Genomic DNA, 15,483 nt, shown 5'->3' with positions numbered 1-15,483 from the left:
ATTCAGAAAACGAAGATCATGGCATCTGGTCCCATCACTCCATGGCAAATATATGGGGAAACAGTGGAAACAGTGAGGGACTATTTTTGGGGGGGCTCCAAAATCACTGCAGATGGTGAGTGCAGCCATGAAATTAAAAGACACTTACTCCTTGGAAGAAAAGTTATGACCAACCTAGACAGCATATTAAAAAGCAGAGACATTATTTTGCCAACAAAGGTCCATCTAGTCAAAGCTATGGTTTTTCCAGTAGTCATGTATGGATGTGAGAGTTGGACTATAAAGAAAGCTGCAGCTGAGCACCAAAGAATTGATGCTTTTGAACTGTGGTGTTGGAGAAGACTCTTGAGAGTCCTTTGGACTGCATGGAGATCCAACCAGTCCATCCTAAAGGAAATCAGTTCTGAATATTCATTGGAAGGACTGATGCTGAAGCTGAAACTCCAATACTTTGGCCACCTGATGCGAAGAACTGACTCATTGGAAAAGACCCTGATGCTGGGAAAGATTGAGGGCAGGAGGAGAAGGGGACGACAGAGGATGAGATAGTTGGATGGCATCACTGACACAATGGACATGAGTTTGAGTAGGCTCTGGGAGTTGGTGATGGACAGGGAAGTCTGGCATGCTGCAGTCCATGGGGACACAGAGTCAAACATGAGTGAGCAACTGAACTGAACTGAACTGGCATGTTTCTCCTTGGGTTTATCCTGTATGGGACTCTCTATGCCTCTTGGACTTGACTGACTATTTCCTTTTCCATGTTTGGGAAATTTTCAACTATAATCTTCAAAATTTTCTCATAGCCTTTCTTTTTCTCTTCTTCTTGGGAGCCCTATAATTTGATGTTGGTGCGTTTGATATTGTCCCAAAGGTCTCTCAGACTATCCTCAGTTCTTTTCATTCTTTTTACTTTATTTTGCTCTTCAGAAGTTATTTTCATAATTTTATCTTCCAGCTCACTGAATCATTCTTCTGCTTCAGATATTCTGCTATTGATTCCTTCCAGAGTATTTTTAATTTCAGTCATTGTGTTGTGTGTATGTTTATTCTTTAATTCTTCTAGGTCTTTGTTAATTGATTCTTGCATTTTCTCCATTTTGTTTTCAAGGTTTTTGATCATCTTTCCTATCATTATTCTGAATTCTCTTTTACAGGTAGTTTGCTTATTTCCTCTTCATTTATTTGAACTTCTGTGTTTCTAATTTGTCCCTTCATTTGTGTAGTATTTCTCTGCCTTTTCATTATTTATTTTTTTTAACTTATTGTGTTTGAGGTCTCCTTTTCCCAGGCTTCAAGGCTGAATTCTTTCTTCCTTTTGGTTTCTGCCCTTCTAAGGTTGGTCCAGTGGTTTGTGTAAGCTTTGCATAGGGTGCAATTTGCATAGGGTGAGGGTTTTTTTTTGCTTGTTTGTTTTTCCTTTGATGGTCAAGGCTGAGTGGGTGGTAATCCTGTCTGCTGATGATTGGGTTTGTATTTTTGTTTTGTTTGTTGTTTAGATAAGGTGTCCTGCACAGGGTGCTACTGATGGTTGGGTGATGCTGGGTCTTGTATTCAAGTGGTTTCCTTGGTGTGGGTTCTCACTATTTGCTACTCCCTAGGATTAGTTCTCTGGTAGCCTAGGGTCTTGGAGTCAGTGTTCCCACTTCAAAGTCTCAAGGCTTGATCTCGGTTTTAGCATTTTTGGCTCCTGATGGTTTTCCTCGGTCCCCTGGAAACACTCTCTGCAGCAGCAGCTGAAACACTTTTCCCAATCAGTGGCCCCTGCAGAGGACAGATGCACTCCCCACGGTCCGTGGGTCCCTGTCTCTGCATTTTAATATGATGTCTAGGGTGGTCATAGCGTTCCTTCCAAGGAGCAAACTTCTTTTAATTTCATGGCTGCAGTTACCATCCACAATGATTTTGGAGCCCAAGGGGAAAAAAAATCTGTCACTGCTTCTACTTTTTCCTTTTTTATTTGCCATGAAGTGGACAGGATTCCATGATCTTAGTTTTTTGAATGTTGAGTTTTAAGCCAGCTTTTTCAATCTCACCCTCATCAAGAGGCTCTTTAGTTCCTCTTCCCTTTCTGCCATTAGAGTATCATCATTTGCATTATCTGAGGTTGTTGATATTTCTCTTGGCAATCCTGATTCCATCTTTTCATTCATCCAGGATGGGATTTCACGTGATGTACTCTGCACAGAGTTAAATAAACATGGCGACAATATACAGCCTTGTCATACTCCTTTCCCAATTTTGAACCAGTCAGTTGTTCCATGTGAGGTTCTAATTGTTGCTTCTTGACCTGTGTACAGGTTTCTCAGGAGATAGGTAAGGTGGTCTGGTTCTTACCTCTTTAAGAATTTTCCACAGTTTGTTGTGATCCACATAGTCAAAGGCTTTCACATAGTCAATGAAGCAGAAGTTTTCTCTGGAATTCCCTTGCTTTCTCTGTGATCCAACAAATATTGGCAATTTGATTTCTGGTTCCTTTACCTTTTCTAAACCCAGCTTGTAGTTCTCAGCTCACATACTGCTAAAATCTAGCTTGAAGTATTTTGAGCATTACCTTACCAGCATGCAAAATGAGCACAACTGTTGCAGTAGTCTGAACATCCTTTAGCACCTTCCTTCTTTGGATTGTAATGAAAACTGACCTTTTCCAGTCCTGTTGTCACTTGCTCAGTTTTCCAAATTTGCTGACATACTGAGTGCAGCATTTTAACAGCTTTTGGGATTTGAAATAGCTCAGCTGGAATTCCATCACCTCCACTAGCTTTGTAGTAATGCTTCCTAGGGCCCACTTGACTTCACACTCTAGGATGTCTGACCCAAGGTGAGTGATCACACCATTGTGATTATCCATGTCATTATGATCTTTTTTGTATAATTCTTGAGAGTTTTAATAAACACCTTAATTTATAAAATCTAATTTGGATTGATATGAACTTAATTTCAATAGTATCCAAAAACACTGCTCCTGTAATTACAGTTTCTTCCCCTCTCACAGTGTTATTACTTTAATTTAAATTTTATCTTTAAACATTACACCTGTGCAGAAAAGTGAGTACAGCAGGCCAAGTTGCTTATCTCTAAAAGTGTCTGCATATAAAAGCAGCCCTTGGTTGGCTTTTAGATTTCAGGAAGGTTCCAATCACAAACTGATAAGAAAGTCTCACTGTGTCTAAAATGTCTGTGCAAAAATAAGGTTAATGCCAAACATGTGCTTTTCTTCTGAGAGTCTAGACTTTGGTAAAGTGTTAGGCAGAGACTGCCTATATGACCAGTCCAAATAAAAACTCTGGGTGCTGAGTCTTTAACAAGCTCTTCTGGTTGGCAATTATTTCACACAGCTTACCACAATTCATTGCTGGGAATCTAAGAGTGTCCTGTATGACTCCATTGAGAGAAGACACTTGGAAGATTGTGCCTGACTTCCCCTGGAGCTTTGCCTGTGTGCCTTCTCTTTGCTGTTTTTGCTTTGTATCCTTTCACTGCAACAACTCTTAGGTGTGTATTCAGCTGTTTGCTAAATCTATCACTGCTCCTGGTGAATAACTAAATCTAAGTATGGTTTTTGGGACCCCCAAGACCCATGCTTATTACCACAGACATAAAATTACTGCTTTATGCAGTTACTTTCAAAAATCAAACAGGAGAAAAAGAGCTACCAAAATATACTTATATTGTTTTTTGTATTTACCTATGAAATTACAGATCCTCCTTATTTCTTCATGTGGATATAAGTTACTGATTAGTGTCCTTTCATTTAGCAAGAAAGAGACTCCTTTTAGTGCTTCTTGTATAATTAAAATTTCCAAAGATTAATTCTCTTGGTTTTTCTTTGGAAATGTTCTCAGTTCAGTTCAGTCACTCAGTCGTGTCCAACTCTTTGTGACCCCATGAACTGCAGCACAGCAGGCCTCCCTGTCCATCACCAACTCCCGGAGTTCACCCAAACCCATGTCCATTGAGTCAGTGATGCCATCCAACCATCTCATCCTCTGTCATCCCCTTCTCCTCCTGCCCTCAATCTTTCCCAGCATCAGGGTCTTTTCAAATGAGTCAGCTCTTCACATCAGGTGGCCAAAGTATTGGAGTTTCAGCTTCAACATCAGTCCTACCAATGAACACCTAGGACTGATCTCCTTTAGGATGGACTGGTTGGATCTCTTTGCAGTCCAAGGGACTCTCAAGAGTTTTCTCCAACACCACAGTTCAAAAACATCAATTCTTCGGCGCTCAGCTTTCCTTACAGTCTAACTCTCACATCTATACATGACTACTGGAAAAACCATAGCCTTGACTAGACGGACCTCTGTTGACAAAGTAATGTCTCTGTTTTTTTTTTTTTCCTAGGTTCGTCATAACTTCTTCCAAGAAGTAAGTGTTCTACTTCCTCTTTAATCTTTGAAGTATAATTTTGCCAAATATAGATTCCACTGATGGTCTTTTTCTTTCAGCACTTAAAATATTTCAATTTGCTGCCTCCTTTCCATAGTGTTCAGTAAAAGATCTGCTAATCGAAGAGATCCTATATATGGTTTTTCTCTTGCTGTTTTCTAGATTTTCTTTTTGTCTTCTGATAGTTTGATCCAACATTCTGATGTATGGATCTCTTTGAGTTCAAACCACTTGGAGTTTTCTGCTTTTCTGAGATGTGGAGATCAATGTTTTTCACCAAATTTGCAAAGTTTCCAGCCATTATTTCTTCAAAAAAAAAAAAAAACTTTATGTTCCCTTCTCTCTCTTTTCTCCCCCTAAGACTCTTTTTATGTGTATGTTGGTATGCTTTATGTGGTTGTACAGTTTTCTGAGGCTATTTTAATTATTCTTCATTCTTCTTCTATCTGTTCCTCATACTAGAAATCAATTCTTTTTTCTTTCTGCTCAAAACTGCTGGTGAGCCCATCTAATAAATTTTTCATTTCACTTATACATTTCAACTCCAGAATTTCCATTAGGTTCTTTTTTTAAAAATTTTAATTATTGATATTCTTCACTTGGTGAAACATCATTCCCATAGTTTCTTATAGTTCTTTAGACATAATTTTCTTAGTTCTTTGATCATATTTAAAATGGGCTTTATATACCAACTTCAACCTTTTCAACTCCCTTAGAGATAATTCTTATTGATTGCTTTCAAATCTTCAAAACAACTTTTAACTTTGTCACCCTGGATATTGTCTACATTGGTACATGTTCTTTAGGTTATGTTTATTCTGTTGTTGGGTGGAGTACTCTATAATGTCAATCTGATCTAGTTGCTTAACAACATTGTTTAAATCTTTTATCTCCTTACTGGTTTTCTGTTTCCTACTGCTAGCTATTGGGTTGGCCAAAAAGTTCATTTAGGTTTTTCCATCACATCTTATGAAATTTTTGACCAACCCAGTATTATTGAAAGAGGAATTTTAAAGTCTCCAACTTTACTTGTGGATTTGTCTATTTCTCTATTCAGATGTCAGCTTTTGTGTCATTTTTTTGAGGTTCTGTTTTTAGGTGAATACACAATTAGGACTGCTATGTCTTTTTTGATGTGACCCTTTTACCATTATGTAATTTTCCTTTTAGCACCCCTGTAATTTTCTTTGTTCTGAATTCTACTTTGTCCTGATATTAATATAGTTATTCCAACCAGTTCACTGGGGAAGAAGATCAGAATTCAAATTATCAACCTGTCTTGTATGATTTACTTTTCATAGTACTCAAATAGCAGCTCTATGTATTTTATCCAGGTTTTTAAAACAGTATAGAATGCACTTATTCTATCTTATCTAGAACTGAAACCTCCAGACATTGTAAAAAGTTAATTTTAGCTTGTAAATTTTAATTCTTAATGAAATACACAAGCACAGTTTAAAAGTCAAACAGTTTTATAATATTATAATAGTTTTAATAAAAACAGAATTCTCTTTTGCCTACTCATACCACATCTTCAGTTCCCAATCTCAGAAACAATTAATTTAAAATACCTTAGATAGTTCTTGTGGTCATTTGTCTTGGATTTTAACCACTACAAATTATATACGGATTCTTCCTACAGAAGATGCTTATTTCATATTACTGATAACTTCACTCTTCTCCAATCTCCTAGTACAGTTATTTCACAATTCTTTTGTAAATCAGTATTCAGTGGCTTATCATGTATAGACGAAATTACATGATGGACTATGATTACATTCCCTTTCTCGTATGTTTTTGTCTACCTTGAAGTTACTAACTCTCTTTCTCCCGTTCTTGCTTAATTTTCTGTTTTCTATCATTAATTAATTCTCACTTTGTGACAGCTGTGAATTTTTTTCAATATGGGTAAACCTTCCATCCTCAAAAACTAATCTAGACTAACTACTATGGGACTACAGCACAGATTCATCCCAGAACCTTCTTTCTTGTTTTGGGAATTCCACTTTTCTGGGTTGGAACTCCAGTTTCCCGCATCCTTGGTATTCCTCTTTCTGAATTTTCTCCTTTGATAAAGCATATCTTTCAGTAGAATACCGAGAAACTGTGCATTTGAAGCAAACGTTTCAGGTCCTTTAACACTGAAGGCTTTATTTGTCTTACAGTTTATTGATCATTTGGGGGTTGCAAATCAAAATTTTTCCTCAGATAGTTGAAGATAATTTTCAACAGTCTTCTGGCTTCTGGTGTTGCTTTGAAGAAGTCTATTTCAATTTAGACTCCATATCTTTTGTATGAGAGTTGTCTTTTTCTTTCTGGATGGTTTTAGGACCTTTTCTTTACCTTAGGTACTTTGAAACTGCATAGTGAGGTGCTTTGTAGCTCTTCCCCTTTACAGGTGCTTGAGTGTGTCTTTTCATCAAGAAACTATGTTCTTCAATTCTAAGCATTTTTCTTGAATTATTTTTTGACTTTTTTTTTAAAATTTTCTCCAGTCTCTTCATATAGAGCTCTTATTTATCAGAAGTTGGTTCTTGCATACTGCTCCTCTAATTTTCTAGTTCTTCTTTCCTATTTCTCTTTGATTTCTGGATGTGGGAAATTCTAATTTTTCCCTCCTAAATCCAATTCTATATTTAAAATCTGTTGCTACCATATTAATGTCTAGGAGCTTTTTCTTATTTTCCATTCTTGTTTTACAGAGGCACTACCTTACCTCCCTATGGATATTACCAATAGAAATTTATAAAGTTTTCTTCTGTCCCAGGGTTGGCAAAATACAGTCCACAGAGGAAATCTGGCCCACATCATATTTTTGTATAGCCTACAATCTAGGAATGGTATTTACATTTTAAAGGTTAAATAAAAAACAAAAAAGAATATGGATACAGACTGTGTATAGCCTGAAAAACATAAAACATTCTTGTCTGGCCTGTTACAGTTTGCCAACCCCTGTTCTATTACACTGTTTCTGTTTTCTACAAGTTCTTCCACCTACAAGGAATTCCACCTTATGATACTCTCTTGTGATATTTTAAAGTAATCCATAGGTTCCAAGGCATCAGACCAACATAAGACAGGGTTGTCCACCTGTCTTAGAAAGAACACTGCACTTTCCTGCCTTGAAGATATGATCGTCAGCTGAGGGAAAAAAAGAGAATAGCGTTCTCACATTCAGTAAGTAGACTTTTCTTACCCCCCATCTTTTACCCCTTCTTAGCTGTACCCATAGTTAAAGAATATAAACTCTCTAGTTCATTATATCCAGAGAGTAAACCTGGATGGAGCGGGCTGTCTAACTACTTCTTATACTAACATGTAACCAATTCTAGAGTAGCTCCAAGTCCCAAGTTTTTCTGTGCTTAAATCTGGAAGATCTTATTAGCTTTCATGATTGTAAATTTAAATTTCAGCTTTCTCTTGCCTGTTAAGTCATTCAGTCATTCATCTGTTTTTCTGTGTTCAAAATTTGTTGACAGTTCATCTCTTATTATCTCTTCTCCCACTCTTTTCATGTCTATAGATTTGACATTTTTATTCCTTTACCATCATGGGATTTTGAGAGGGGGTGAAAATTAATATAAATGTTTGATTTCTCCATATGGACTTAAAAAACCTAAATTTTATATGATACTCTTTTGTGATATTTTAAAGTAATCCATAGGTTCCAAGGCATCAGACCAACCACAAAATTGGAAGGGCAGGATAAGAGGATGGATACTGTCAATTGTTATATAATAACACCGTTTTATAAAAATGTTGAAAATCAATGTAAAGTCAGGGTGCCATTCTATCATGGTCCCACTTTGGTTTATATTTAAAGTGTTCTATAACAGAAAGGCATTAAGTTAACAAAATAGTTCAGAGAAAAAGGTTTCACCTTTTCTTTTTCCCATTGTTTTCATACTGCCTTGCTCAAATGAATTATGCCCACTTGAGACAAAGATTATACTTCAGTAAAGCAGAACCGTTAGGAAACTTAAACTGCAGTTGTAACCTGGTCACAAAACCATCTGGTACATTCCTGAAAGCTGTTATTACATTTCATGGGCTTATATTACTTCAAATACACTAAGAGTCCCATGTGGGCTTAAAAAGATAACATTTTTTAAACTCAATTTGTTTCTGCTTACTTTAGTCCTTCTAGACATATCTCTTATAAGAACAGTGCCTTAGTATAAGCACCTTTTACGTCAATCAATACACATTACAAATTTTACCATATGATGTAAAACATTCACTTGATTTTCTTAGTGGATGTTTCTTTGTAATAAGTTGCTACTTGTTGATTCCATTTCTCTAAAAATCAGTAAAATAACAGTTAAGCTGTCACTTTTTAATTAATGAGATAATGAACCTATAGTATTATAGATCAATATTATAAACACATGCTTTTCTGAAATTCTTGAAAAGTATGTTTCAAAGCTCTAGAAACTCTCTGCTCCACATGGTATAGCTGGAAAAGCACTGAACATGGCGTTTTTCACTAATTCAACAAGTACATACATTGCATCTATGCCCCAAGATGAGACAAAGTTGCTAAGAATGTAAAAATGTCTAATACATGTTTAGGGAGGAAGGAGACAGATATATAAACAGGCTATTCCAATATAATGAGATATATGTTATAACAGAGATGAGTATAAAATGCTATGGGTTTCCTACAGAGTAAATAACTCTAGTTGGAGAAATTTTAAAAAGTCTTCATGTAGGACATGACCTCTTCAACTAGGTTTTAACTGGTAAATTTACCAGATGAATTGTATGTAACTTGAATGTGACGGCAAAGACTAATGAAAGGATATGGAATGTTTAATAGTTTAATAGTGAGATGTTTATATTTAATAGTGAGAATTTTAGTGGATACAGGCAGGGCATAAGGATGAAAAAGCAAGTCTTAAGGTTTTAAATGTAGGTGGGTTTAAGACGTGAAAGTGCATTTAGCAGCTACGTGACATTAGGCAAGTAATTTCATCTTCACAACTGCTTAATATAGGTAGAAAAGTTTATATGACAAAATAAGATACAAATATACTTTTGCTTCAAATGGTTTCTGAAAATTCAAGGTATTGCTCATACTGAGAGAAAAAATAATCAACTGAGCTAAAAATATTTATTTTCCTGAAATTCAACAAAGTAACTAAAAGTCAAGAATTTTAAAAACAAATATTCAGGCTCCCCTAGAAACTATTTGTTGAATATTAAAATTCTAATACAACAAACAGGTCAACCAACAGAGAGAGACAAAGTAAGTAGATGGAATGCTTCAAGGACAATTTCCAGTGCAACTTGATGCCAAGTACAAGTGGGATTTCTAGGAAGAGAAGGGCGGCAACTTAACCATATCAGTAGGTTAAACATAGAACTGAATAATTCAGTTTGAACAGAAACAACTACAGAATATCATTCTGAAATGATGGGGAGGGGAGTAGGTGATGTGTTTTAGGACTTACTTTAGCTGTTGCAGTCCTATGTCATCAGCATATGTAAATCTGAACAGAAATGTATTCTGGTCTGCTCAGGTATAAATGAGCTAATGTGAATAAACAAGACACAAGAAAACTATAATTTCTAGATTGGTTAGGGTAGGCAATGGTTAGCTGCAGGTCTTCTGGCTGAACTGAAAATATGTCAAACAGCCATGTTTTCGTGATTTTGCCCTTAACCTGTGTTCTTCTGTTTGAATTTTCTGAATTTTATTTGTATAGCTTCACAGGAAAAAACTATTATATGCGTAAACTAATTATAATTTCAGAAATAGAAAATGATAAAATGTTAAATTAGATTATAAATAATCTAATAATTTTAGTGTTCATAAGTTTAAAGTGTTGATGTCTTGTAGGACAGCAGTCCCCAACCCTTTTGGCATCAGGGACAAGTTTCATGGAAGATAATTTTTCCACAGATGGCAGCTGGGGGGTGGGGTAGGGGGGAAGATGGTTAGGATGGGTTTCCAGTTTAACTGGCTGCTCATCTCCTGCTGTGTAGCCCAGTTCCTAACAGGCCACGGATGAGAATGAGTTGGGGAACTCCGCTGTAGGACCTCATGTGAAATTCTGGTATAAAATGGTGTTTTAAAAACTAGTTCCACAAAGCACAAATCTTAACGGACCACAGTCTTTGGAAAAAGGAATATTATAATTAAATTTTACTATCAGGGAGCGGTATTCTCTAGCACCATGAACACAGTTTGTTTTAATTGTTCTTAGTTTGCTTTTTACCCATAAAATCATCATTTGGGTTCTGATGTTCACAAGGTAAAATTTTATTGTTTGGTGGTGAAATTCTATAAACATCTACTGAGCACTTCTGTTGTATACTCACTGACCAATCATAAATCTTTGAACTTAAGCAAATATTGCATTTCATTTATTTCACTGACTCTTTCAACTTTCACTTCTGATATCTATCACTGAGAATATACCAGTACTGAGTGTTCCAGTAAAATAGAATTCCATCAAATTTATTTATAAGGAATAAAGCAGCAAGACTAGCTGTACACATAGTCCTGGTTGGAGATAATATTACAGTAGTGTTACACTAAATTTCACTCCACTTACCTACCAAGGGCCTGGTTTAAGGCCCTGTACGCTTGAATTTCATACCATTGACGACCTGGTAAAAGACCTCTTAATTTTGAATGCTGATCATTATACTGTTTCTTCAGTTCAACCTATAATTTTAAAATATAAAGAATGCAGTAGATGATTAAAGCTCATTTAAAAATCATATTAACTTCTAACATTTTGAATATCATTTAATTAGGGTAGAAAGATTTTTTTTTTTATACTAAACTTTTTTTTTTGGTCATTTAAAACATTTCGATTCACTTTAACACTACCTAAATTCATACATGAACATAATTAATCAGTTCTGTGATAATATCAATCAGTTTTAGACATAATTTATATATGACAAAATTCTCAAACTTTTAATGTACATGTAGATAAATTTTAATAAATGTAACCACCATCACAATCATAATTAAAATATTTTCACTCCCTAAAAATTTTTTTCTATCCTTCTTCAGGCAATTTCCTTTATTGCTGACCTGGTCAACCAATGATCTGTTTTCTGTTTTGCTTTGTGTTGAATTCTATGTAAATGTTATTACACTGTATGTAACCATTTGTTTCTTTTTTTCATCTAGCATAATGAGTTTGGAATTCATTCATGTTGAAACATACATCAGTAGTTCATTATTTCATGTTTATCCAGCTTGATAATCTCTGCTTTTTAATTGGGATGTTTAGACTATTTATATTCAATGTAATTACTGTCATGCTCAGTTTTCAACAAGAAAATGTGTGCTAAGCTGCTTCAGTCATGTCTGACTCTTTGTGACCCTACAGACTTCAGCCTGCCAGGCTTCTCTGTCCACGGGATTCTCCAGGAAAGAATCCTGAAATGGGTTGCCATTTCCTCTTCCAGGGGATCTTCCCAACACAGGGATCGAACCTGAGTCTCTTACGTCTCCTTCATTGGCAGGCAGATTCTTTATTGCTACTGCCACCTGGGAAGCCCCAATTACTGTTACAATTTGGTTTAAATCTACAGTATAGAAAACACATTTTTCTCAAGTACACATCGAACATTCTCCAAAACAGACTATATGATGGGCCACAAAATAAGTCTTAAGAAATTTAAGACTGAAATTATATCAAGTATCTTTTCCAACTATAATGGTAAGAAATTAGAAATTAGTAACATTCAGTTCAGTTCAGTTCAGTCGCTCAATTGTGTCCAGCTCTTTGCAACCCCAAGAATCACAGCACGCCAGGCCTCCCTATCCATCACCAACTCCTGGAGTTCACTCATACTCATGGAAAACTGAAATATTCACAAATATGTGGAAATTAAAGAATATATACCTGAACAATCAATGGGTCAAAGAAATCAAAAGAAAAATCAAATAGTATCTTGACACAAACAAAAATGGAAACACAAGAAACCAAACTATGGGATGTAGCAAAAGCAGTTCTAAGAAAGAAGTCTATAGCAAAAAAAAAAAGCCTACATTAAGAAAAAATAAAGATTTCAAATAAACAACATAACTTTACATCTTAAGAAATGAGAGAAGAAGAACAAGCTAATCTCAGCAGGAGGGAAACTACTAAGACGAGCAAAAATAAATGAAACAGACCAGAAAAAAACAACAGAAAAAAAAATCAATAAAACTAAGAGTTGTTTTTTAAAGATATTTAAAACTGATAAACTTTTGCTAAATAATTAAGCAAAAAAAAAAAGGAGTCAAGCAATGTTACAAATGAAAGCAAAGATTACAACTGATACTACAGAAATACAAATAACTATAAGAGACTACTATAAATAACTACTTGCTAAAAAGTGGATAACCTAGAAGAAATGGATAAATTCCTAGAAACAATCAACCTAACAAGACTAAATCACAAAGACACAGAAAATCTGAACAGACCTATAAAAAAGGTCATTAAAGCAGTAGTCAAAAACCTCTCAAACAAAGAAAGGCTCAGGACCAGAGAACTTCACTGGTGAAACTGAAATTCTACTAAGCATCAACATCATTCTACTAAGAATTGACACCAATTCTTCTCAAATGATTCTGTAAATATTGAAGAGAGGGGAACATTTCCAAACTTACTTTAAGAGATCCCCATTTCTCTCATACCAAAGCATGTAGGGACACTATAAAAAAGAGAAAATTATAGGCCAGTATTTTGAGTGGCAAAAAAACTCTCGACAGAACAGTAAAAGGATCATACATCATGATCAAGTGGGATTTATCCCTGAAATACAAATTGGTTCAACATACATAAATCAATAAATGTGACACACCACTACCACAAAAAGAAGGATAAAAATATTATCTCAATAGATGCAGTAAAAGCATTTGACAAAATTAAACATCCTTTCAGATAAAGTTTTCAAAAATGAAGCATAGCGAAATGTAAACTCAATATAACAAAGGCCATAGAGACAAGCCCATAGATAACATCATACTTAAAAGTGAAGAGCTAAATGTTTTTCAAGTCAGGAATGAGAGGTGCCCTCTTTTACCACTTCTATTTAACAAAGTACTAAGTCTTAGCCAGAGCAGTTAGGCAAGAAAAGGTAATAAAAGGCATCCAAATCAGAGAGGAAGAAGTAAAACTGTTTGCAGATGACATGCTCTTATATGTAGAAAATCCTAAAGATCTACCAAAAAACTCTTAGAACCAATAAATGAATTTGTAACGTTGCAAGATACAACAATCAACATACAAAAATCAAAATAAACATACTAAATAGTGTTTCTATACACTAACAACAAACCATCCAAAAAAGAAAAAGAAGAAATGAGGAAAACAACCCCATTTACAATAGCAACAAAAAGAATAACATTCTTTGGAATAAATTTAGCCAAGAAGGTGAAAAACCTTTACACTAAAAACTATAAAACACTGATGAAATAAACTGAAGAAATACAAATAAATGGAAAGATTCTGTGTTTATGGATAGGAATAATTCGTATTGTTAAAATGTCCTTATTACCCAAAGTGATCTACAGGTTTAATAAAATCTCCATCAAAATCAAAGTGTCATTTTTTACAGAAATAGAAAAACAATTCTAAAATTTGTGTGGAACCACAAAAGACCCTCAATAGGCAGAACAATATTAAGAAGAAAGAACAAAGCTGAAGGCAAGACATTTCCTAATTTCAAACTTTGGTAATCAAAAGTTTGGTTTACATCAATTTATAAATTTTATTTATATTAAACAATATGGTACAGGCATAAAATCACTCAGGCCAACAGAAGGAAAAGTTTATAAATAAATTCACACATATATGGCTAATTAATCTTAGACAAGGGCAACAGGAACAGACAATGGAGAAAGGATAGTCTCTTTAGGAATGGTGGTGGGAAAACTGGATATCCACATGCCAAAGAATGAAACTGGATCCTTATCTTATACCATATATAAAAATCAATTCAAAATGAATTAAAGACTTAAATGTATGATCTGCGACCATAACACTCCCAGAAGAAAACAGGAAAAAGCTCCTTAGTCTCAGCAATGATTTTTTGGATATGACACCAAAAGCACAAGCAACAAAGGCAAATAAAACAAGTGGGACTGCATTAAACTAAAATGCTCATATATAAGCACTGTACACAAGAAACAACTGAGAAAATGAAAAGGCAACCTATGGAACAGGAGAACCATACATCTGATAAGAGGTTTATATCCAAAATATAAAAGGAACTCATGCAACCAACAACCAAATAAGGTAAAAAACAAAAGAAAACCTGATTTAAAAATGAGCAGAAGCCCCAAACAGGCATTTTTTCAAAGAAGACTCACAAATGGCCAATAGGTATATGAAAAGGTGTTTAACATCACTAATCATTACCAAAATGACAAAGGATGACAAGTGTGAGCAACAGTATGGAGTAAAAGGAACACTTATACACTGCTGGTGGGAACATAAATTGGTACAGCCATTATGAAAAATGGTATGGATATTCCCCCAAAGAATTAAAAATAGAACTACCATATAATCCAGCAATCCACTATTGGGTATATAGCTAAAAGAAATAAAACCACTGTCTTGAAGAGATGTGTGCAATCCTACGTTCACTGCAACGTTTTTCACATATGCAAGACATGGAAACAACCCAGGCGTCATTGACGAATGAGTGAATGGATAAAGTGTAAACTATACACACACACGTGTACATACAATGGAATATTATTTGGCCATAAAAAGGAAAGCTTGTCATTTGTAACAACAGGGATGGACCTGGAGGATGTTATACTAATGAAATAAGCCAGACAGAGAGAAACACAGCCATGACCTCACTTACACATGGCATCTAAAAATGCTAAACATATTGAACTCAAAAGTATGTGGTTAGGTAGTAGGTGAGAGGTAGAGGAAATTGGGAGATACTAGGTAAAAGAGTATAAATTATCAGTTACTCTCAGTTATAAGATAAGTAAGTTCTGGGATCTGAATGTATAGCATGGTGACTATACTCAATAGTAATGTATTGTACACTTGAAATATTCTAAGACCTTAAGTGTTCTTATCACACACTGAAAAAATAGTAACTATGTGAGGCAATGTTTAT

The 15,483-nt window shown here is 35.0% G+C and overlaps 1 protein-coding gene across 2 annotated transcripts in view; it reads right to left on the bottom strand.

Moving 5' to 3' along the window:
• Positions 1-15,483, bottom strand: part of BRIP1 (BRCA1 interacting DNA helicase 1) — a 191,900-nt gene that overhangs the window by 15,492 nt on the left and 160,925 nt on the right. For both annotated transcript variants that reach the window (XM_069602688.1, XM_069602687.1), the window contains one exon: positions 10,950-11,062. In XM_069602688.1, the coding sequence (XP_069458789.1) occupies positions 10,950-11,062 (113 nt within the window). The remainder of the gene's footprint in view (positions 1-10,949; positions 11,063-15,483) is intronic.

The sequence above is a fragment of the Ovis canadensis genome, chromosome 11 (assembly GCF_042477335.2).
Source record: "Ovis canadensis isolate MfBH-ARS-UI-01 breed Bighorn chromosome 11, ARS-UI_OviCan_v2, whole genome shotgun sequence".
In the NCBI taxonomy this organism is placed as follows: Eukaryota; Metazoa; Chordata; class Mammalia; order Artiodactyla; family Bovidae; genus Ovis; species Ovis canadensis.
This window is presented reverse-complemented; position numbering and strand designations above follow the sequence as displayed.